The 21,582-nt window shown below is 45.7% G+C and overlaps 3 protein-coding genes across 10 annotated transcripts; 2 read left to right on the forward strand and 1 right to left on the reverse strand.

Annotated features, from left to right (window-relative positions):
• Positions 1 to 526: 526 nt before the first annotated feature.
• Positions 527 to 10,050, forward strand: LOC111848095 (uncharacterized). 8 transcript variants are annotated; one of them, XM_072717838.1, is made up of 8 exons: positions 527 to 694; positions 782 to 871; positions 2,367 to 2,584; positions 3,290 to 3,388; positions 3,588 to 3,689; positions 6,642 to 6,755; positions 7,149 to 7,257; positions 7,453 to 10,050. In XM_072717838.1, the coding sequence occupies exons 2-8, from the start codon at positions 853 to 855 to the stop codon at positions 9,876 to 9,878; spliced, it is 3,087 nt and encodes a 1,028-aa protein (XP_072573939.1). In that variant the 5' UTR covers positions 527 to 694; positions 782 to 852; the 3' UTR covers positions 9,879 to 10,050. The 8 variants fall into 8 exon arrangements, with proteins under 8 accessions (XP_072573939.1, XP_072573937.1, XP_072573938.1 ...); XM_072717836.1 differs by having other exon boundaries at positions 527 to 871; XM_072717837.1 differs by having other exon boundaries at positions 527 to 871; positions 2,367 to 2,491.
• Positions 10,051 to 10,262: 212 nt separating this feature from the next.
• Positions 10,263 to 13,468, reverse strand: nqo1 (NAD(P)H dehydrogenase, quinone 1). The gene is made up of 6 exons (XM_023819748.2): positions 13,051 to 13,468; positions 12,368 to 12,538; positions 12,120 to 12,250; positions 11,370 to 11,483; positions 10,911 to 11,012; positions 10,263 to 10,821 (listed from the first exon to the last, which is right to left on the reverse strand). Exons 1-6 carry the CDS (start codon positions 13,052 to 13,054, stop codon positions 10,507 to 10,509), a joined length of 837 nt encoding a protein of 278 aa, XP_023675516.1. The 5' UTR covers positions 13,055 to 13,468; the 3' UTR covers positions 10,263 to 10,506.
• Positions 13,469 to 18,258: 4,790 nt separating this feature from the next.
• On the forward strand, positions 18,259 to 19,029 carry LOC111848094 (C-C chemokine receptor type 8-like). Its single transcript, XM_023819840.2, has 2 exons — positions 18,259 to 18,632; positions 18,894 to 19,029. The coding sequence occupies exons 1-2, from the start codon at positions 18,259 to 18,261 to the stop codon at positions 19,027 to 19,029; spliced, it is 510 nt and encodes a 169-aa protein (XP_023675608.1).
• The last annotated feature ends 2,553 nt before the right edge of the window (positions 19,030 to 21,582 follow it).

A 21,582-nucleotide genomic window follows, 5' to 3' on the forward strand; every position in this document is an offset into this window, starting at 1 on the left:
ACTTAATTGCAGGTTCGATTGCAGGTTCGAATCCCCCACCTGCAAGTCACAATGAGGTACCCTGAGCAAGGTACTGTCCCCAAGCACTGCTCCCCGGGTGCTGAATTAGCTGCCCCCTGCTATGTCACAAAAGTCACATATGGGTCAAATGCAGAGGTCACATTTCGTTGTTGCGCACTGTGTGCTGTGGTGTGTTGACAATGACCACTGATCACTAAATTAAAAAATTTAAAAAAAATAATTGCAGTTTTTTTTTTAATTTCGGGTATTGCTTAGTCATTCATGATTGGAGATTTTAATCAAATACATACGGACTTCATAAAGGTATTCTGCAAGTATTGAAGCTGAACACTAAAATAATGGTTGAAATTGTGAGATTAATATTAAATATATCAATTTAGTTGGTAAATAACATAAAATATCAACTAGAAAAAGAATAATTTTATAGGTTCCAAGCCACCACATGGCTAGAATCATCTATGTTTATGTGTTTGGTCGGTTTGTCTGTCTATCAAGAAACGCTTCGCCCAGTATGGCAGTCAGGAGTAATCGTGCTTCTAAATCTTTGTCGTTGGGGTCTTTGTCGGTCTTTGCCCGAACATGTTCCGAACCTGAACACGTGGGTAAAGCAGCGGAAGCCACTGATCAACGGGAAGAGAGCGGATTTTTTATAGGTTCACGGCGTGCGCTCCAGGTTTTTCTTGTGCAGGCAGTGTGTGTATAAGGTTTGAGCAAGGGAAGTGGGTGACAAAGATGGACAGCAATGTGATTTTCACCCCAGCAGAGAGAAGGTGCGCCCAGCTCATCCCAGCGTTGGCTGCCTGGACCGTAGAGCATGCCTGGCTTCACCGGATGGAGGGCATCTTTGACGGTACGACAACGAGAATTCATTAACTTTGTAACGTGGTGCATAGGACCTATATGGTTAGAAAGAGGTTGCGGTGGCGTCAGTCTGCCTAATAAGTTGGGTTGCCACCTCTACGCTGTAAAATTTCTGGACACCCCTAACCCTTCCACACTATGGCTGGTGCCGGTGTTATGCCGAAAAAGGCATCCCTGCCGTAGAATGCATGCCTGTCTCTAAATGACCGATTGATCGCTGATCTGAAACGAGTTGCGCTACTTTGTCGAGTAAGGCTACCGTAGTCCTAATCAATAGCCCCCAAAAACCCGTAAAACCCTAACCCTAACCCCCAAAACACCCCTAAAACCCTAACCCCAACCCCTAAAAAACCCCTGACCCCCAAAAAACCCTTAAAAGTTCAACTCGTCGGAACACCGGCATGCATTCTAAGGCAGGGATGCGTTTTTCGGCATAACACCTGTGTTCGTATGGCTATCATGTGCCCCTCTTCCTTCATATTGTACACTAAACCTAAAGGAACAAATCAAGCTTTTTGCTGAATACTAATCCTCGGGCACAAACGGCAACCATTCAGCATAAAGGTTATTCTGTTCCCATTTTTGGTCGTATGATTAATTTTCTTGCTGGATTTTTATTTTGTAGCCGGTCATTGTTCTCCTTGTCTCTCTCGTCACCCATTTTCTGTGTAAATTGAATTATTTTTTAAATTGTCGCGATGCTCCAATCATCACCGACTATGCAGCGCGTGTTCAGCACGGGCTTTGTTATGGAGTTGTTTGATTGGCTATACACGACATACATTCCTTGGCTAAACAGACACAGTATAGTCCAGGGGTGAGTTTCCCGAAGCCTTCTTAACGCTACGTCGTTCGTTAGTTCTATCTTTTAACACAGAACTTAAGAACGACGTAGCGTTAAGAACGCTTCGGGAAACTCACCCCAGAGCTGTTCAAACTATGGTCCCCAATGTCCGAGGACTGCTGGTTTTCCAGCCTTCCTTTACCCGTGAGCCTTGTGTGAAGCCTCTGTGGCCAATCAGAATCAGTAATTAATAAACTAAGTACTGTACTAAAACTGAAAACAAGGCCTGGATTCAAAATCGTCGCCCAGATTTGATGAGTCCTAATATTATCTCTTTCTATTAATCAGCTATAGCTCTGACTGGGTATGAGTGCGCTATTAATTAACATATATAAAATACTCAGATTCTTGGACATTGTTGCAGAATGAAATGTAGCTTTTTTTTCCTTTTTTTTTCAAGATACACGACCAAACTCCTGGGTGGTCCCGGAAAACCCACCTAAAAAGTAGTTGATTGAACTAGTTGTTGCACTTACTGAACTCGCTTTTTAGCGTTGAGCTGTACAATGTATTGATCACTGGTGATTTAGAGGCTGCTTGAAATATTAAGTTTAGAATAATAGTTCCATCCTGGACACCTGTTGTGTAAGAAGTCATGTTTCATCACACTGCCTGTCCCACTGTTGTTTGGTTGTGCCAGCTTTGCCTACATGGTGCCTGGTGGATATGCAGTCCGTCACACTGGAGGACCCGTGCAGCCTGCGTGTTGCAGCTGCGTGGGTGTGGACTGTGGTGAAGGCACGGGATATGATGCAGTTTGAGAAGGTCCTGGAGCTCCTGGACGTCCTCCACACATTGCTGCCACAGCTGGTCACGCCCATCAAACACATGAAAGTCATGTTTGGTCTTAAGACTGTGGTATGAGGCAGGGGCATCGTCGGACCTGGGGCGGGATACAAGTGGGGATTTGTAATTGTCTAGGTGATCCTGTTAAAGCAGCCCCTCATATCTTCATACCCCTATGCCTGAAATTTTGGCTACAAATAAATGTTTTGGGTTTTTTCAGAAAATCAATCAAAATTAAGTACAAGTGGGAGTGAGTCATAGAACAAGTGCTTAATGTTGTTGGTGTGTGAAATTGCTCTGAGGCTCCACCTTAGTTGTAATATAGTTTCTTATAAACTGATATCCTCTCAGCGCTATTACTGAATTATTCTCATAGTGTTTTCTTAAATCTTAAGGGGACAGTCGCAGTCTGATGAGGACGATGACATTGGGGCATCATCTCCACACAGCTACATGCTTTCTTTGTTGACATCAGCAGGGTGAGCTTGCTGTCAACCATGGGGACACATTAGGGAGGCGCCTGCATGCGTCTGCTTGTCTGGAGAGGTTGTCAGGTGGCTTGTATGGACTGAGAACTGAGTTACCTGGTCGTCCAGGGTACCATGGCAAGTCCTCCACAGGTCCGATGTTTGAAAACTCGGTTTTAGAAGACGACTAAAAAAGATGACTCGAACAAAGTTAGTTTTAAAAAGAAGTGTCTGTACTTGGCGCTCTATAGAGTCAATTAGGATATTAATGCTGAGTGAATTTTTGTTTCTGTGTTTGATCCTGGTTCAGATTATCATGTGGATGTTTCGGGAGAACCAAAGCGTATTCCGTACTATTTTCAAGATCATTCGCTTCTTCCCCGACAAGTTCCCCCAGTACCATGGTTGTGTAAGTATCTAAGTGTGTCCTCTGGTTGTATGTAGTGCTTATTTCCACCAGGGGTGGTGTGACCAAACTGAACAGGCCAAGGAGTGTATCTGAGATAAGAAGTTTGTCATTTTTCTGTGGTTATTCATTGTGAATCAAAAGACTCCTTCTCTTCCATGCCACCTGCAGTGTTGCTCACGTTGTCACTGTCCTCTTGCAGAGCCGGAGTATGGAGACTCTGATGAGGAAAACTCACCAAGACTTTAAGGCATTTGCACAGCTGCTGGCCACCCAGAGGGAGGTGCGAGAGGCATACCTCAAGGTGAGCCCCCCCCAACATAACGTGTTCTTTAGGGGCATGTGTGCACATACGCAACCCTGCCAATAGTCTCTCCTCAGGCACATATTTGGGGGGTTGTTAAACCAGTCATTTTACTACCCGTCGACGTGCCTGGCACAAACATATTCAGGATTCTTTATTATCATTTCACCATGCAAAGATAAGTTTAAAAAAAAATAATCTAGAAAAAGAATTCACTCATCACATCTCTGACCTTCAAAACAATATGTTCAACAAACAAATATTTAGAATGAATAGACCAGGGGTCTCCAACTCCGGTCCTGTAGAGCTACTATCCAGTAGGTTTTCTATCCTACTTGGCATCCTGGTATTTACCTGAGAACTAGTGTGGCTCATCAGAAGCCGGGTAGGAAAGAAAACCTACCGGATAGTAGTTCGTGAAAATTTGTGCAGATGTACAGTACTGTGCAAAAGTCTTAGGCAGTCCAAAGTAGGGATGGCGAAAACTAAAAAATTTCTTGACCGACCACCGAGCCTCAGTAGCCGGTTGAAACCGGTTAACCGATTAGTTTAAAATATGGTACGCTATTTGAAATAACAGCCATTTCGAGCCGCGCCTGCAATTTCGCAACTCTGTCGCATCTCTCTGCCGCTCTGCCTCCCGCACACACACACACACACACACACTGCCACTCACGTCACTTTTTTAAAATCCCCTACAGCGCGAAACATGAGTCCCGCAAACGCGGCGCCGAAGAGCTTGTTGTATGTAATCGTAGGACAAATGGCTCCTTAGTTTCAAATGGTTTGGGTACAAGGTGATCGCTTTGAAAATAAAGGCGTTTGTCTAGGTTAGAAGCTCATTTGAAACATTGCCACGGCTCATTTAAGAAAATGACAGCTCCGAAGAGACGCCGCTTTAGTTGAGGTAGTGCTAACCATAATAAAGAAAGATGATGATCATCATCACCTTATCGGTTACCACTGAAATGTAGATGTAATGTATTTCCAAATCTAAGCCCATCTTATGCGGAATGTTGCCTAATAGACTGCAACATGATAAAACCAATGGATAAAACAGGCACCTTCAGAATGCGTAAAAGATGCACCGGCCAAGGCAGGTCTAACTCACTGTGTGCCTTCTAATAACGGACAGGACAACTCTGTTGTATAATTAATATTATTTTTTTATTTTTCAAAAAGACAAGTGTCAACTTCTGTTAAGGGCAACATCTCCTAAACCATAACAGACAAAAACCTACAGCTATTCTTAAGAATAACATTAAATAAACGAAAATTTATTAGAATCTATGAATGAGAATACTGTAGCCAAGAAACAGCTCACAGACAGGTGTTAAGGGTGCTAATTATTAAAACATAACACAACGGTTTGGCCATTAGTTATTCTTGGAAAATAAATTAACGAAAAACAAGTTAAATAGAGAATACTGTGGCCAAAATAGATGATGTGCTGCTACTATATTTAAGCACTGTATCACACAAGTTGCAACTTACATCTGTCTCATTCTTTTTGGTGAAATGGTCCCACACACTACTTTTCTTTGCACGCTTCATCCTGTCGTCTGCCCTGGCTTTAACCTCGAGTGTTTTAGCCTGTTGCCTTTACTTTTCGCAAACCTTGTGAGCGCGCGAACCCAAACGCTGTGACCTCGCGCCAAATGTTTTTATTGGTTTATTAAGTACAAACAGGCGAGTTATGAAAAATTGAGTGTGAGGGATAATTTGTTCACTTAACACAAAAAGATGAGGAATGAGATGGCTAACTGTAGTAGCGTATAGTCCACTGTCTATAATAGCCTAATTTAGATATTACTTTTTTTTTTAACCGACTACCGACAACTTTGACCGGTTAACGTTGATACGGTCAACCACCGGTCAAACGGTCATCGGTTAACATCCCTAGTCCAAAGAAATGTTTAAAGCTGTTTATCTGGGTAGCAAGTGTACTTTGGCTTAGAACAAACATTTAACATTAGAATATGTGCAAATTAAGAGTAACACAATAAAAACTAGTAATAATTTCTTCTGTTTTCTAAAAAGTTACTGATATCTAGTTGGATAGCTAGATGAACACCACTTCAGTTCCCAAACTTCTCCTCAGGGGCACCTCAGCCGTTCCATGGTTTTGTTAAATTTCACCAACACCTCAATTAAATAATTAAATAAATTGGTTTAAAAAGTCAGTGACAGATTGACTAGTTGCATGGGGTGTGCTAGTGGCCAGGTCAAAAAATACATGGCTGCACTGGATGGTCGCTGCAAATACTGGGGTGATTTTAGCAGAGGTTCTGAAATGGCTAAGCTGACACTTTGACAGGCATAATATCATAGTTTTACACCAACACGAGGATAATCTAAACACAGTTTTCTTTGCCTGCCTAAGACTTGCACAGTACTGTATAAATCTGAGAGGGAGAGTTAGTTATTGCAGTAGACCATTGTTAGGAATTTGAAATTGAAGACTAATGGAAGTTCCGTGAGGGGCAGACAGGTCTTGTATTAGTCTTTGATGACTCTGCCTGTTTCCTCATCGGGCATCGACTGGAGGGTCTCATCGATCTTCTATGGAACACCCATGAAATGCCACTCTCTAAACTGCACTGTCATATGTAAACCTCATTGGCTTCTGTTTTCTGCTAGTGAAACTTTAGCCGCTTGGTGATGGTTTTTTCCTTTTTAGCCTTTTTGTTCACCTTGCACAACATAATATGGTAACATCCCAGTACATGTTCTACCACGTGGCTCTGTGGATTCCCTCTGCAAGTTTCACTGTCATCCATGGGGACATATTAGCTGTAAGCTACTCTGGGAAAACACACCCACTGAAGGAGCAGACGTGTGTAAATTCTCTAATGACCAAAGACCCACGGGATTGTCTGATTGGTCTTATGTAACCTTTTAGTTCCTCTACTGTTAGGGTGCTGTTTGAAATGCAGGCATGTGTTCCTGCAGGAGCATGTGGAGGAGCAGTATGGGGAGAGGTATGCTCAGAAGCTGGATGAGAGGCTGTTTCATTACCTCCAGGAGCTGGAGGCCAAGCTGCCACCCACCACAAACATAGAGCGGGTAAGTGTCACAGGGTTCAGTGGCAGCAACCTTTATAGCAGTGTTTCCCCCCCCGATCCTCAGAGACCCCTAGACAGTCCAAGTTCTTGCTCCCTCCCAGACAATTCACTACCAGGAGCTGGGAGGGAGCAAAAATATGGACTAGGGGTCCCTGAGGGCTGTGGCACCAGCACAGCAGGAGAACGTTTGGCTGTTAAGTGGCCGCCCTGTGTCAGACTCCAGGCTGTCTTATGACTAGCAGTCAGACAGTTCTGCTGAATGGGTGCCCACAACTGCTTGATTTAGACTGTTAGTTTCTAATAAAAGCATCCGTGGGAACAGACACCTGTGTGGTGTGGGTCTCTGGCCCAACAGTGTGACAGTTTAACTGCACAGTGGCTTTTCTGTGCTCAGGTGTTACAACAGGAGTGTCCGCTGGTGGAAGGAGAGGCGTTACTGAAAAACCTGTTAAGTTGCAGTTCTGCTTTAGTGCCAGAAGTCTTGGGGAGGCTGCAGCTGTGTGGTAAGAAAGTTTATGATCATTTTTTTTATAACTGGGGTGAGTGGAAAAATAAGAAAGAATGGGGTGGAGTTTGAGAATGCAGCTGCTTGGTAACAAGGTTGAGTTTTGAATGAGTTGGGGCAGGTGGATACAGTGGGTGGGATTTGAAGAGTAATGATTAGGGCTGACTATTGCACCCCCCCCCCCCCCCCCCAGCTATATCTATTTCCAGTGGCTCCAATGAGACCAACCACCAGTGCAGCATGCCCAGGATATACACTGAAGTGGACCAAAGCCCTAATCCACCCATTGCCTTGGGGGGACAATTCCTGCCTTGCATCCCCACATCACAACAGACCAACAATGGCACAGGCTTCGGAATGATGCAGGGAGGGGGTGGGGCTGGGTGTTGCCCCCCATCTCCCCTGCAAGAACGGTATTCTCAGCCAGGGCAGAGAATGAGCCATTTTGTTGTGGCAGCATGGGAGGAGTGCCCCCTACAGTTGTGTTCAAAGCACTGCAGATGGGTGAGGAATATCTTACAGGGATGCTCAGAGGAAGGGCGGAGTTATGGTGGGGGCGTCGCGGAGGTGAGCTCAGAGGAAGGGCGGAGTCATGGTGGGGGCGTCGCGGAGGTGAGCTCAGAGGAAGGGCAGAGTCATGGTGGGGGCGTCGTGGAGGAGAGCTCAGAGGAAGGGCGGAGTCATGGTGGGGGCGTCGCGGAGGTGAGCTCAGAGGAAGGGCGGAGTCATGGTGGGGGCGTCGCGGAGGTGAGCTCAGAGGAAGGGCGGAGTCATGGTGGGGGTGCCGCGGAGGAGGGCAGGAGTCATAGTAGGGGTGTCGCAGAGGAGAGCTCAGAGGGCAGGAGTTATGGTGGGGGCGTCGCGGAGGAGGGCAGGAGTCATAGTGGGGGTGTCGTGGTGGAGAGCTCAGAGGGCATGAGTTATGGTGGGGGCGTCGTGGAGGAGAGCTCAGAGGAAGGGCGGAGTCATGGTGGGGGTGCCGCGGAGGAGGGCAGGAGTCATAATGGGGGTGTCGCAGAGGAGAGCTCAGAGGGCAGGAGTTATGGTGGGGACGTCGCGGAGGAGGGCAGGAGTCATAGTGGGGGTGTCGTGGTGGAGAGCTCAGAGGGCAGGAGTTATGGTGGGGGCGTCGTGGAGGAGAGCTCAGAGGAAGGGCGGAGTCATGGTGGGGGTGCCACAGAGGAGAGCTCAGAGGGCAGGAGTCATGGTGGAGGTATCGCGGACCAGAGGTCAGAGGAAGGGCGGAGTCATGGTGGGGGCGTCGTGGAGGAGAGCTCAGAGGAAGGCCGGAGTCATGGTGGGGGTGCCGCGGAGGAGGGCAGGAGTCATAGTGGGGGTGTCGTGGAGGAGAGCTCAGAGGGCAGGAGTCATGGTGGGGGTGTCGTGGAGGAGAGCTCAGAGGGCAGGAGTCATGGTGGGGGTGTCGTGGAGGAGCGCTCAGAGGAAGGGCGGAGTCATGGTGGGGGTGTCGTGGAGGAGAGCTCAGAGGAAGGGCGGAGTCATGGTGGGGGCGTCGCGGAGGAGAGCTCAGAGGAAGGGCGGAGTCATGGTGGGGGCGTCGCGGAGGAGAGCTCAGAGGAAGGGCGGAGTCATGGTGGGGGCGTCGTGGAGGAGAGCTCAGAGGAATGGTGGAGTCATGGTGGGGGTGCCACAGAGGAGAGCTCAGAGGGCAGGAGTCATGGTGGGGGCGTCGCGGAGGAGAGCTCAGAGGAATGGCGGAGTCATGGTGGGGGTGCCACAGAGGAGAGCTCAGAGGGCAGGAGTCATGGTGGGGGTGTCGTGGAGGAGAGCTCAGAGGGCAGGAGTCATGGTGGAGGTGTCGCGGACCAGAGGTCAGAGGAGGGCATTAGTCATAGTGGGGGCGTCGCGGAGGAGAGCTCAGAGGAATGGCGGAGTCATGGTGGGGGCGTCGCGGAGGAGAGCTCAGAGGAAGGGCGGAGTCATGGTGGGGGCGTCGTGGAGGAGAGCTCAGAGGAAGGCCGGAGTCATGGTGGGGGTGCCGCGGAGGAGGGCAGGAGTCATAGTGGGGGTGTCGCAGAGGAGAGCTCAGAGGGCAGGAGTTATGGTGGGGGCATCACTCAGGAGGGCAGGAGTCATAGTGGGGGTGCCACAGAGGAGAGCTCAGAGGGCAGGAGTCATGGTGGGGGTGTCGTGGAGGAGAGCTCAGAGGGCAGGAGTCATGGTGGGGGTGTCGTGGAGGAGAGCTCAGAGGAAGGGCGGAGTCATGGTGGGGGCGTCGCGGAGGAGGGCAGTAGTCATGGTGGGGGTGTCACGGACCAGAGGTCAGAGGAGGGCAGCAGGTGTTTGGTACATGGAGAGTCACCTGACTTTCTGACCCTGCCCACATTACAGCACCATTCAGCTGGACTTTCTGAAAGAATAAGGCTCTCTGTAGAGAGTCAATTAATTCTGATCCAGTCCAGGTATCTGCAGCCCTTGGTCCGGCTGAGGAGGCTGACTGCAGAGGAGTGTAGGATGACCACTGATCAAAGCCAGTCTAAAGAGGAAGCTTCACTGTTGTCCTGTGAGAACTCTCCTCCATTCACTTGGGAGGATTCATTTTTTACTGGATCCTCATCAGACTCTGAAGGTGATTCTGATCCTGACTACATCCTATAGAGGGCAGGTGGTGTGTGTTGTTGCTTTAAGCAGACTGTGTTTGGGGGGGGGACTGTGTGTGACCCAGCAGGTTAGGATGGCTTCTGTGTGCAGAAGGTCACTGAGCCTGCTTAATCAGAAATGTATGTCACTTCGGTAAGTGTGTGCTAAATAAAATGGAAAGTTGCTGTGACGGAGGAAAACCAGTGCACACTGAGTAACCTTTTCTTAAACTAAAACGAGGTGAGTGAATATTGATTTGGCAGTAAATAATGTGCGTTCACTAAATAACTGCCCTCCCCTTTGGCTAAAATGGCGTCAGTGCCTGACCTACAGTGTGTTTTTAAAAGACATGTTGCTGATTGACACACACACACACACACACACACACACACACAGATAACATAGAATAAATCATGCTTTATTTTTGATGCACAGGGGGTTAGGAATGAAGGTCATTAGTGACCTAATAATCTGTAGTAAGTTGGTAAAATCAATCAGTGACTGATACATGAGAATCTCTTCCATGCTTTCATAGCATTCTTTCAAAAATGAAACGTGCAATATATATATGTATTAAAAAAATGAGGGAGATTGCCATTAACGGTTAGGGTATGAAAGTGGCAGTGAGCGGTGCACCTATGTCTGCTCAGTCATGAGGGGGTGAGGCCTTGGTCTGGTTGTTGGGGGGGATGGGCTTGCCCAGGTGGTGCCCTGTGGAAAGGCCGTAGGGCTCTTCCTGGCGCTGCTCCTTCACCTGAGGGAGGAGCCGGAAGCCCCCGCTGAAGCTCATGTCGAACAAGTTGGTAGGAGTAAAGCTCAGGGGTGTCTCCTCCCACAGTGTCGCCAGTCGTTTCCGCCACGCCACCAGCATGGCCTTCTGTGTCTCAGGAGGACTGTGGCCTGGGGCCCAGAAGATCTGAGGCGGTAGCACTTGGAAGCCACAGAAGTATAGAGTCCCACTCTTCATGAGGGGGAATTAGAGAGAGGGGTATGAGCACTGATCTGTTGCTCCAATACAGTTATACCATGTCCATTCTAATTTACACCCACCTGCAAGGGCCACAGTACCACATTAATGTCTCCATGGACTCCATCTGGAAGAAACATGCCCTCCGTGGATCCGGTGGTAAAAGATAAAATCACTTTTTTATCCTGCGGAAATAAAACAAGTCAGACTCATTGCAGTAGTTCAATTACGTCTTGCTCTGTTGTCTAACAATGGGAACAGTAGTGCTGGTCTCCTCCTTCACCTATTCTTCAGTCACCCCGTTACTCTTCCCCAGTCAGTCTGCTTCTCATTGTCACACCATTACTCTTACACTATTGTCTCCTACAGTTGCATTATTTTTGAGTGAAAAGGTTCAGTACTCGTTTTTGTTCATTTTAAGGTTAGCGGTGTAAAACGGGATGCTTTAAAACTGGGACGATATTACTTGGGCTTAAGTTACTTTACATAAACTTACAAAAAAAAGAATAAGTAATGATGCAAGTGTCAAAGTGAGGATTGACCTTGAAGTTTCCATTGCTGTACATGTTCTGCAGCGAGAAGGCAAAGCCCTGAGTCAGAACTCGGTCTATCCAGCCCTTCAGGATTGCAGGCACGCTGAACCAGTACATGGGGAACTGAATACAGAAACATGACAAAGACAAGTGCAAGAACAAGTTTATTCCTCTAACTTTATTCCTCTAACCATTTACATCATGCAAAAATATCACTGCTATTAACATTGCTGGGGGGTTGGGTACAAAGAGGTCAGCTGCCCATTTCATAAGTGTAATTGTAGATATTTTTGGAAATAAAACCCGCAGCATTCTGTGGCATATTTTAATATTTGGGCGTGTACGCGCCCGTGCTCACTGGTGGTGAAGGAACGTATAGAAACACACAATATGAAAGTTATGTGGTGTGCATTGTCACTCAGTTTAATGCTTAAAGCACACTTTACTGGCCATGTATAATTTAGGTTTATATTTAGTCATTCATTTTCACCTTTTGTACTTTAAATGGTCAGTTATTAATAGCAATGAAAACGTTTTCCACAATCTCGCAAACGTGATTTTTTTTTTCCCCCAACAATCATCCTTTCTTCCCCCTCCATGTCCCGTCTGGGGCTCAGTAATTTACAATACAGAAAAAGGTTATGATTTATCTGTGCTCCCTGGAATTTAAACCCACAGCCTTTGCCGTCTGAGCACAATGCACTACCTGTTTAGCTACATCTCGTGCTGTTCGGGCAATAGGCAGGGCTGCTGCCTCACCTGGAAGATGATGAGCTGGGCCTCCCGCACTTTCTGATGCTCTGCCTTGATGTCATCGGTCAGACGGCCTTCCTTCCAGGCCTGCACGGTTTCTTCACCATAATGGAAGTTGTCTGGATTTTTGAGCTCCCCTTAAAAAAAAAAAAAAAAAAAAAAAAAAACCAACAACAACAACAACAATACATGATCAGAAGCGACCCTCGGGTGGGGGGTATGGAACATGTGTTTGAAAGCTTGTGTAGCAGTACCAATGATGTCGTCTGCGGTGGCACAAGCCCTGAAGCCCATGGCGTACAGGTCGGACACCGTCACCCGGCAGCCCTGACTCTGCAGCACCTCCATAGCTGCATCTCTTGCGGCAGCGTTAAATGATCCGTTGCTCTGGTGAGCGTACACAATGAGCACGTTCCTCTCTGCAGCTGTACACAGAACCACAGTTAACTTGCTGTCACACTGCAATGTTAAACTAAACACCTGTACAACTTTGCTTAACCTGATTACTAGGCACATGTAGTATACTTAGTTTAACTTGTTACTGCTGCTAGTATGCATTCAACTGGGAACATGATGGAACTTAACGAAACCGTACGTTGTCCCTAACAGGACTACAGTCAGCCTCTCCCTTACTGTACCCCTGGGAAACATTTCCTTCCTCTCTTTCTAATGCAAACAACACCTGTGTACTTTGTACAATGCACAGATTGTGTGTTTTTTTCCAACCGTGAGAGCGTGACTTTGCATTTGCGTATTTATTTAGAAAATTCTTGACTCATTATTTATTATTATTATTATTATTATTATTATTAATAATAATAGTAGTAGTAATGTTAAATGCATTTTCGTATGGTCCTGCTATTTTTCACGTGATTAAAGCAGTAACGATTACAGCTTAATAATGTATTTCTTAACGATTTCGTTAACGTTAACTCACCCATGGTGCGTGCAGTGACGTTCTGTTGTTAACTAGGTGATTGCCGACTCCTGCCTTTTTATATCGCGTGCCGGTAGTAATCGCGTGAGAACTACTCGCGCGACTGACGTTTTGTGATTGCTCGGTTGATGGCTTTACTAGGCGATTGCAAGGTGATTCCAGCCTTTTATATGCGCGCCAGCTGGAATCGCGTGAGAATTCGTCGCGTGAGAAGGGCTCTGGGGCAGTATTGCTAGGGAGCCCACTGTAGCGTGGTAAAGTTGGTTTTGTATTCGATATTCGGATTTGCCTCCCCTATATCTTTGAAACGACACCACCAAAAATCACAAAAATCACACTCTGTTTCAGGAGAAAATCCAGATTGTACTACAACATTGCATAGTGAGTGATATGTTCATTAATTATTGTAGTGACGAAGCATTTTCTGCGAAACTAATAAACCAAAGTTGGAAGCGCAGCTTTTTGCTAGGGACCGTCTACAAAGTGCAAAGTGCATTCTGGAGAAACAAGCATTGCTACTGGGGCTTTTCTGCTGAGATTTTTTAATACAAACATCTGTGAAATTGCAATAATTTCACATTCATACTAAACCAATTTCTCCCACTTCAGAGGTTGTAGTGGTTGTCAGAGGTGCTCCCTGACTTACTACAGGTGGAATTTCTCAGAAATATCCAACCATTAGTGTACAGTAATTTAATTTTTTTTTTTTTGAAAATTACTGTAAACCACAGGAATTAATTTCTCCCATTTCAAAGGTTGTAGTGGTTGCCAGAGGTGCCCCTGACTTTCTACATGTGGAATTTTACAGAAATATTCAACCTATTTACATTAATTCAATATGTTTTTTGGAAAATTACTGTAAACCACAAATGGATTTCTCCCATTTCAAAGGTTGTAGTAGTTGCCAGAGGTGATGACTGACTTACTACAAGTCCCCCTAAAGGGACCAAACAAGGGACACAATGGAACTCAATGCACAGCACCACCTGGGGGAAACAAAAACCAAAAGACATTAACAAACAAACAGAAACTGTACAGGCACCAAGAACAAGCAGGACAGCAACAACCAGGACACCAACTGAAGAAACGGAGACATGAACAGGGACACCAAGGACAGGAACAGGAGACCCAAAGAAATCAAGGAAGGGGACAACGAAGGGACAGCACCGGAGGGCACACTGACTAAAGGGGGAGAAGAATCAAACGAGAACAGGGGAAAACCAAGTGAACGAGGAGGGAACATGGGGAAACCACCCACAAGGGGAACCAAACCAGGGGATGGGGGCACAAAGGCAGGGAAAAAACCGAAAGCCGGAGGGAAGGCAGGAGCAGCCGGGGCCACAGGCAACCGCGAGGCCGGAGCTGGAGGGACCCTCAGTGACCGCGAGGTAGGAGGTGGAGGTGACATCAGAGGGGGCGAGGAGGGAGTTGAAGAGACTGCCAGAGGAGACGAGGGGGGAGGCGAAGTGGTCACCAGAGAAGGCGAGGAGGAAGTTGAAGCCACCACAGGCGAAGGAGAAGCCACAGCCGACAACGGCTTAGGCGACTGACGAGGCTGAGCTGGTGGAACCACAGGGAACCAATGAGTCATCAGAGATGGGATAGTAGATGCCCAATGAGTCACTGCAGAGGAGGCCGCAGGTGACCACCGAGCAGGAGCCAGTGGGACTGCAGGCGACAGCCGAGGTGGAGGAACCGTCAGTGACTGCTGGGCAGAAGCAATGGGGACTGAAGGCAAACCTGGGGGCAGGGTGGGTGTGATTTGACCTTGGTGTAAGTGGCCTCTCCCATTGCAAGAGACAGAGAGACAGGATCCTGGCCGGGATCTTCCAAAATGGGGTGGTCATGGGGTCTGGAGTTGGGACGAGAACTGGAGTCAGGACACAGGGTCTGGAGCCGGGACAGAAACTGGCGCAGACACGGGACCTGGACCCAGGACAGGAACTGGAGTGGACACGGGATTCTTTCACTTCTTTTTACCTGCAGCTTTAGTCAGAGCCAGGGATGGTTCAGGCAGTTCTAACAGAGAACAAGCCAGTCCACAGTCCAGGGATACCTGCCTGAGCATATTCTCTGCTACTTTACTCCTCAGCTGCAGAAGGCTTTCTCGCACTTTCTCCACACGGTGTGGGTCTTCGGACGAGGAGATCTCTTCCAGGTTAGGTTATCCCTCGACTGTATAGCAAGGGCTCGAGTTGTGGGGTCCTCCTGGACTGTCTGAGCCAGTATATCACCTCATCGACTAGTCTGAGGTACGCCACCTCATTAAGATGAGGTGTCTTCTTGTTGAGTCTGGTCAATCTGTCACGAATTGCAGGCACAGAGCGGGGATCGGAACAATTGAGATGTGACACTTATTGTCATTCTTGATATTATATAATAATTATTATTAGCATAACTTCCTTAAATAAAACTTCCTTGATTATATGGGATTCTGAACCACATTTCTGTCTCCAGGTCTTTTCTGTGACACACTACGTTTTTCTAATTTATCCATTTTGGATATTGATTTTATTTGCCACCAGTCTTCGCCCTTATTGTTTTGCTTTTAGGCCCACTATTCTCACCTTGAACAACCATTTGAAGTCTCCCCAAATCAGTAATTTTTCCATTTTCTGTTACAGTTAAGACAACTGGTTAGATATTTTATCCTGTCCTACTTCATTTGCAGAGTTCATTATATGGTCACATATACACTTTGTCACGTTCTGACCACGCCCCCGACGGACGGAGCGCACTCCCTAATCTGCGGAATCTCGTCCACCTGTACCAGCGGCTTTAAAAGGAGTCACCTCCCTCTCCTCGGTGCGAGGTATTGTTGATTCCCATGCAACTTACTGAGCGTTTCTCTCCTTGTCTTCTTTGCAGCCCTAGCCCAGTCCTTCCGTGTTGGTCCCGATACCCCCCGCTTTCCCGACTCCCACCTGTGTCCGCCCATCCCACGTCCTGTGTCCTCCCTCGGCTTGACTTCACCGGCTTCCTAGACCCCTTGCTCCGTGCCCCGATTACGTCTTCTGATCACCCCCTCCGACTCTGTCTGCCTGGTCGAGTAAATAAAGCCCTTCCACGGAAGTCCCGTTGTCTCGTGTGCTCTGTGCTCGGTGACACACTTCATGGCCTAATTTGCAAGATTATTTCAGTATTGAATTACTGTTCACTTCACATGAGAGATTTCTGAGAAATTCCACCTGTAGTAAGTCAGGGAGCACCTCTGACAACCACTACAACCTCTGAAGTGGGAGAAATTGGTTTAGTATGAATGTGAAATTATTGCAATTTCACAGATGTTTGTATTAAAAAATCTCAGCAGAAAAGCCCCAGTAGCGACGCTTGTTTCTCCAGAATGCACTTTGCACTTTGTAGACGGTCCCTAGCAAAAAGCTGCGCTTCCAACGCTGGCTTATTAGTTTCGCAGAAAATGCCTCGTCACTACAATAATTAATGAACATATCACTCACTATGCAATGTTGTAGTACAATCTGGATTTTCTCCTGAAACAGAGAGTGTGATTTTTGGTGATGTCGTTTCAAAGATATAGGGGAGGCAAATCCGAATATAAAACGAATATCGAATATAAAACCAACTTTACCACGCTGCCCACTGTTTTGTGTCAAATGAAGTCAAACGACACTTGCTCACATTGCACTCATTCAGACCCTTTAAAGAGATAAATACACAAAGGACATATACAGAAAACGTGTCTTCAGTTATAAACAAACGCACTAGTAGCGCAGCTATTTAGTAAGAGTACATTTCAGACGATTTGCAATTAGGTTGCGTGAAACTCTTAGAAATACTATTCTGAATGATGTCTCAGCTATGCATGTAGTTTTATCGGGAATCTCTACAGCCTGAAAGAATCCTGAAAGACAGGTTCTCAAGAATGTGGTTAGGGCGGCCTGGTTGCTAGTAGAGATCAGTCACATGGCGTCACATGGTTTGCATTTTGATTTAGGCTATTAATGGTGAATGGTTTGGTCAAGGCAGTATCCTACATCCTATATTTTATGTCATGTTCCTCACTTTGACTACAAAACAGAGCTTTCCCTATCTAATTCCTCCACCTATAAGACTTAATCATGCATCTCCCTGCAGCAATTTACCAGCAATTTAGTCGTGAAAGAAAGCAATGACTCATCTTAATTTGAGAATCAAAACTGTTTCACATAATTCACAGAATGTTTAATGCATACTGAGGATTGACACATGGATGGAACAGATGTTCTAAATAACTAGACTTAAAAACTAAAAAACTATTACCCCTCCCCCTCCCAAAAAAAAAGAAAAATCCTACAAAAGGGGGTAACATTCCCTTTGAATCTAAATAAAATTTCAATCTTAACCGAAAAAAGCCATGACAGACACCTATGGACAAATCAGAATCATACTGAAAGTGTTGCATGTTCCCTTAGGTCAATCAAATGGCAGTGCTGCCCCTCACAGGACAATCAGTGTCACTACAACTGGCCAGGATTGGTATTGTCACGCCCACGCAGGCGGCACCAGGAAGCTCCTCCCCAGGAAGCCCAATTAGGGAGCAATAAAAGAGGGGAGAGGCCGGCAGAACAGGGCGAAGTATTTCGCCGATGTTATCGAGCCGTGCCAAGCAACTTCTATTGCTCTCTCGTACGTCTCCCGTTTGCCTGCTGTTTCACCCTTCAATTGCCTGCTTTCCTTTCCTAGCCCAGCTCCCGCTGAACCCAGCTGTCTGCGTCCTCCCTTCCCGGTGCCGCCCAGTCCTGTGCTCCTTTGTCTGACGGATTCCCTTGGCTTTCGACCTACGCTCTCCTCCACGACCATTCTTGTTGTTTAACCCTTTTTGTACTTCGGCCAGCTTAACCCCATTAAACCCCTTTGTGCCCCACATCTCTGGGTCCGAGCGTTGTTCTGGGCAGGCTCGCCACAGGTATCAATGCACTTTCCCTCTTAACTCACACTAGTGTAACTTTTATACTGACTCACAATATGTACAAAAAAAAAATGGGCTCAACTTACAAGTAATTTAGTAAACGGGTGATTTTACTTAAAGTCTGGCAATAGGACCAGTGACACCCAAAACACCTTGTTGAATTTCATGTTTTTCTCTTAATTAAGCAAATTAATTGCCTGCCAGGTTGAGTTTGATGCATAATTTTTTTTTTGTGTCATGTTACTTACTGTCAAGTGTACTTTTGTTTTAGATGCACTGCAGTCACTCTCAAACTCATCATGAACATGTGGGACTCTAAATTTCAAACCAATATCGTGGCTCCCAGTGTGGTTCTGGGCCTCTGCTTCCTTATCTGTGTCCCTGGAAACATTACAGTGATCGTTGTGATACTTTGTCATAAGCTGCTGCTGATCCTGGCCGCCTCTGACATCTTGTGCCTCATCAGTCTGCCAATGTGGATCTATGAGCTTTTTTACGGCTGGAATTTTGGTGAGACAAGCTGCAAACTGATGATGTACATGGTCTTCTGCAGCTTGTATGGCAGTTTACTGATGGTCACCCTGATGAGTGTGCAGCGCTATGTACAGATTCTATACTCCCAGTACTGGGTGAGACTGCGTGGGACTGGGGAGATGGTGCTGCTGGTGAGTGTGTGGGTGGTGGCCTGTGTCCTCGCTTCATATTCTATTGTTCTGGGGAAGGTTTTGAGTAAGGGCCAAATTCCCTGGTGCAAAACCGAATAAGAATCTGCTTCATTAAGCAGAGGATGAAAAGACTAGTTAATTATCAGCATTGTAGTAACCTTCCTCATATTCTGGATTTCAGTGCATGTTGCCAGTGTGGTATTTTCTATCTTGCTAAAATCATCTCACCTGACTGTATTGGCCAAACTGGAGAAGTTTTGAGGTTTCAGGAGCAACATTCTAGGATCTCTCAGCTTCATTAATAGCTGCATAAACACCTTCCTGTACGCCTTTGCCTCACGATACTGTGATGGAGATGTAACTCCATCCAGGAACAAGCAGGATGTCTCCACTAGCAACCTCTGAGTCGTTTGACTTCACCTTATTTTTATAATTTTATTTTTATTGAAAATATTTTTTAATTATTTTTACTATTTATTTTTTTATTATTCTTTTTACTTTTCTTATTTGGTCTCTGATTATGTTTTAGCCTGAGATTTTATTTGTGATCGTTAATGTCACATTTAAATAATGAGTTTCTTTTTGTAAAAGTTGAGTGACATCCCTGTGACTCACTTGTGCTTTTGTGCTGGTTCATTTTAATTGCAACGGGTGTCATTATCTTCAGCTTAGTAAATACTTATTTTCTACAGGAACTTTGAGGCTACCCACTAAGCCCCTATGCTTACATAAAATTCATAACAAGGGTTAAGTAGTTCAGAGGTGTCTTCAGGCCAGGAACCATGATAAAATATGTTAGCAGTGAAGCCTTCCTCCCCTCAGAAGCTTTGTACTGACTGGGTCAGCTCTCTCAGCCTCAGTGGTTGGCTGTGATCTTGTATTGGTTACCAGTGACACAAATCATACCGCAATCATAGTGAGGGTGCACTATGTTGAGATTTCTATTTTTCATGCTTTATGTTATTTAACACTGCATGGAAATTAAAACTTGTTTGAGCAATAGGGTAATTTCTCACTTGTGACATCCACTGAGTCATGACTTCCTGAGAGCTTCCATTTCAGAAAATATCTTTTGCAACCTGTTGCTGTAAATACAGTTTAACCTTCCTGTGATGTTAGGGTCGGCACCGAGCTGCTTTTAAGTTTAAAATGCATAAAAGCACCACATAAATTTGTGTACCGCATCAAGGCTTTTTGACTTTGTCAGGAATCAAAATGAATTAAAACAAAATCAAGGCAAGGCATGCCCATACATGCAAGGCAAGATAAGACCAATTCAGTTTATTTATATAATTCTCTTGAGGTTTATTTTACCATCATTTTTTTATTGAAAATGAGAGGTTTGCTGTCAAAAGAAAGATCCAGAAAGCCACACCAAAAATATTAAAACCAATCTTTTCATGGATAAGGAAGCCTAACAAGGTACCCAAGAGGTAAGAAACAAATTGGATGATAAATAATTGTTTTGAGGGTATTTTATGGCTGATTTATGACACGGGTCAGCACCGACCCGTCTAACAGAAGAGACAGGAACAGAAAGCTGACACAGGAGGAAGGATAAGGAGATGATAAAAAGAAAAGTTGAAGATAACAAAAGTAACATTAATCCACAAGGAGTAAATAATGAAAACACAAGCTATTGTGGTATATGATTCCACATGAGTCCATTACCATGAGAGAGTCCATGAACTGTGTTTTGATGCTACATCACCTGAACGATAATAAAAAATAAAATATGAAGCTGACTGGTCTGAACTCTTTTGAGCTTTGTTGTTCCTGTCGGTTTTTACTGATAATTACTTGCTGATGTCTTAATGGTCTGATATTATTCTCTAAATGTTGTGCAAGTGAGATTGTGGTTTTAGTTTGGACCAGCCCATTATGTTCTCCTTCCTCATTCAAGTCATGCAGAATGTCCAAACATGAACATTTAGGGACAGAATGTATTATCCTCTTTTATGAAATTTAGAAACTTTAGAAACAATTAAATGTACAGAATGCCCCATATCACTGCAAAGACATTGAAGCTGTTTATTATCGTGACCTATGACAGAGAACTTGCAGGGTCATATTCTTGTATTTGTGGAAACTAGTCAGCAGTCACCCATATACATACTGCACTTTGTTTCAGCTGCAATTGCAGTTAAACGTGGTGGATGTGCTGCTTATTTATTTTTAATCAACATTACATGGAACTGCAGGCATCCAATCAGAGGTCCCGGCAAAATCACCCAGAATCCCTAGGAAGTTATGTCATGTGTCATAACTGAGGATTACTGAAGATCATCTGTGCCTCATGAAACCAACCTGCATTACTTAAGTCTTGAAGCTCTTGTTTGTCAGTTTGGAGAGCATAGAGTATTTCTGCCTACTTGTGTTTGCCTAGGAGACTTTATCTGGTGACCATCTGACGTATTTCTGGTTTGGTCACCCCTTGTGGAATGTTCTTTTCATGTCTCTCAACGAAGACAATCGTTTTACTTCGCAGCTCCTGGCATCATTTGCAGTTCTGCTGAAGCTGATCACTGTTATACTCAGAACTGCCCAGAAACATTCTTGAGCTCAGGACAGGCAGCAACTGTCACAATTACTAATGTACTACTACAAATTGTAAGGAGGGAATCGCCCATCACAGCCAGTTCTCCTGCTCTTGTCTTTCTCTCCTGAATTTTGATAGCGGAGATTGATTGTGGGCTACTTACAGACCTTGCTTAACCTGTTCTTCCTGTCTTCTCAGTGCGAGGTGTTAGTTCAGGGGTGTCAAACTGCAGTCCTGGGGGGCTGAAGCCCTGTGTAGCTTAGTTCCTTCCCTGCTCCACTACAAACGGTTCAGCTGAGCTGTGTGGTAATTAGCACAAGGAGTCAAATCAGGTGTGTTAAATGAGGGGAAACCCAAAAATGTGCAGGGCTCCGCCCCCCCAGGACTGCAGTTTGACACCCGTGTGTTAGTTACTGATG

The sequence above is a fragment of the Paramormyrops kingsleyae genome, chromosome 11 (assembly GCF_048594095.1).
Source record: "Paramormyrops kingsleyae isolate MSU_618 chromosome 11, PKINGS_0.4, whole genome shotgun sequence".
Taxonomy (NCBI): Eukaryota; Metazoa; Chordata; class Actinopteri; order Osteoglossiformes; family Mormyridae; genus Paramormyrops; species Paramormyrops kingsleyae.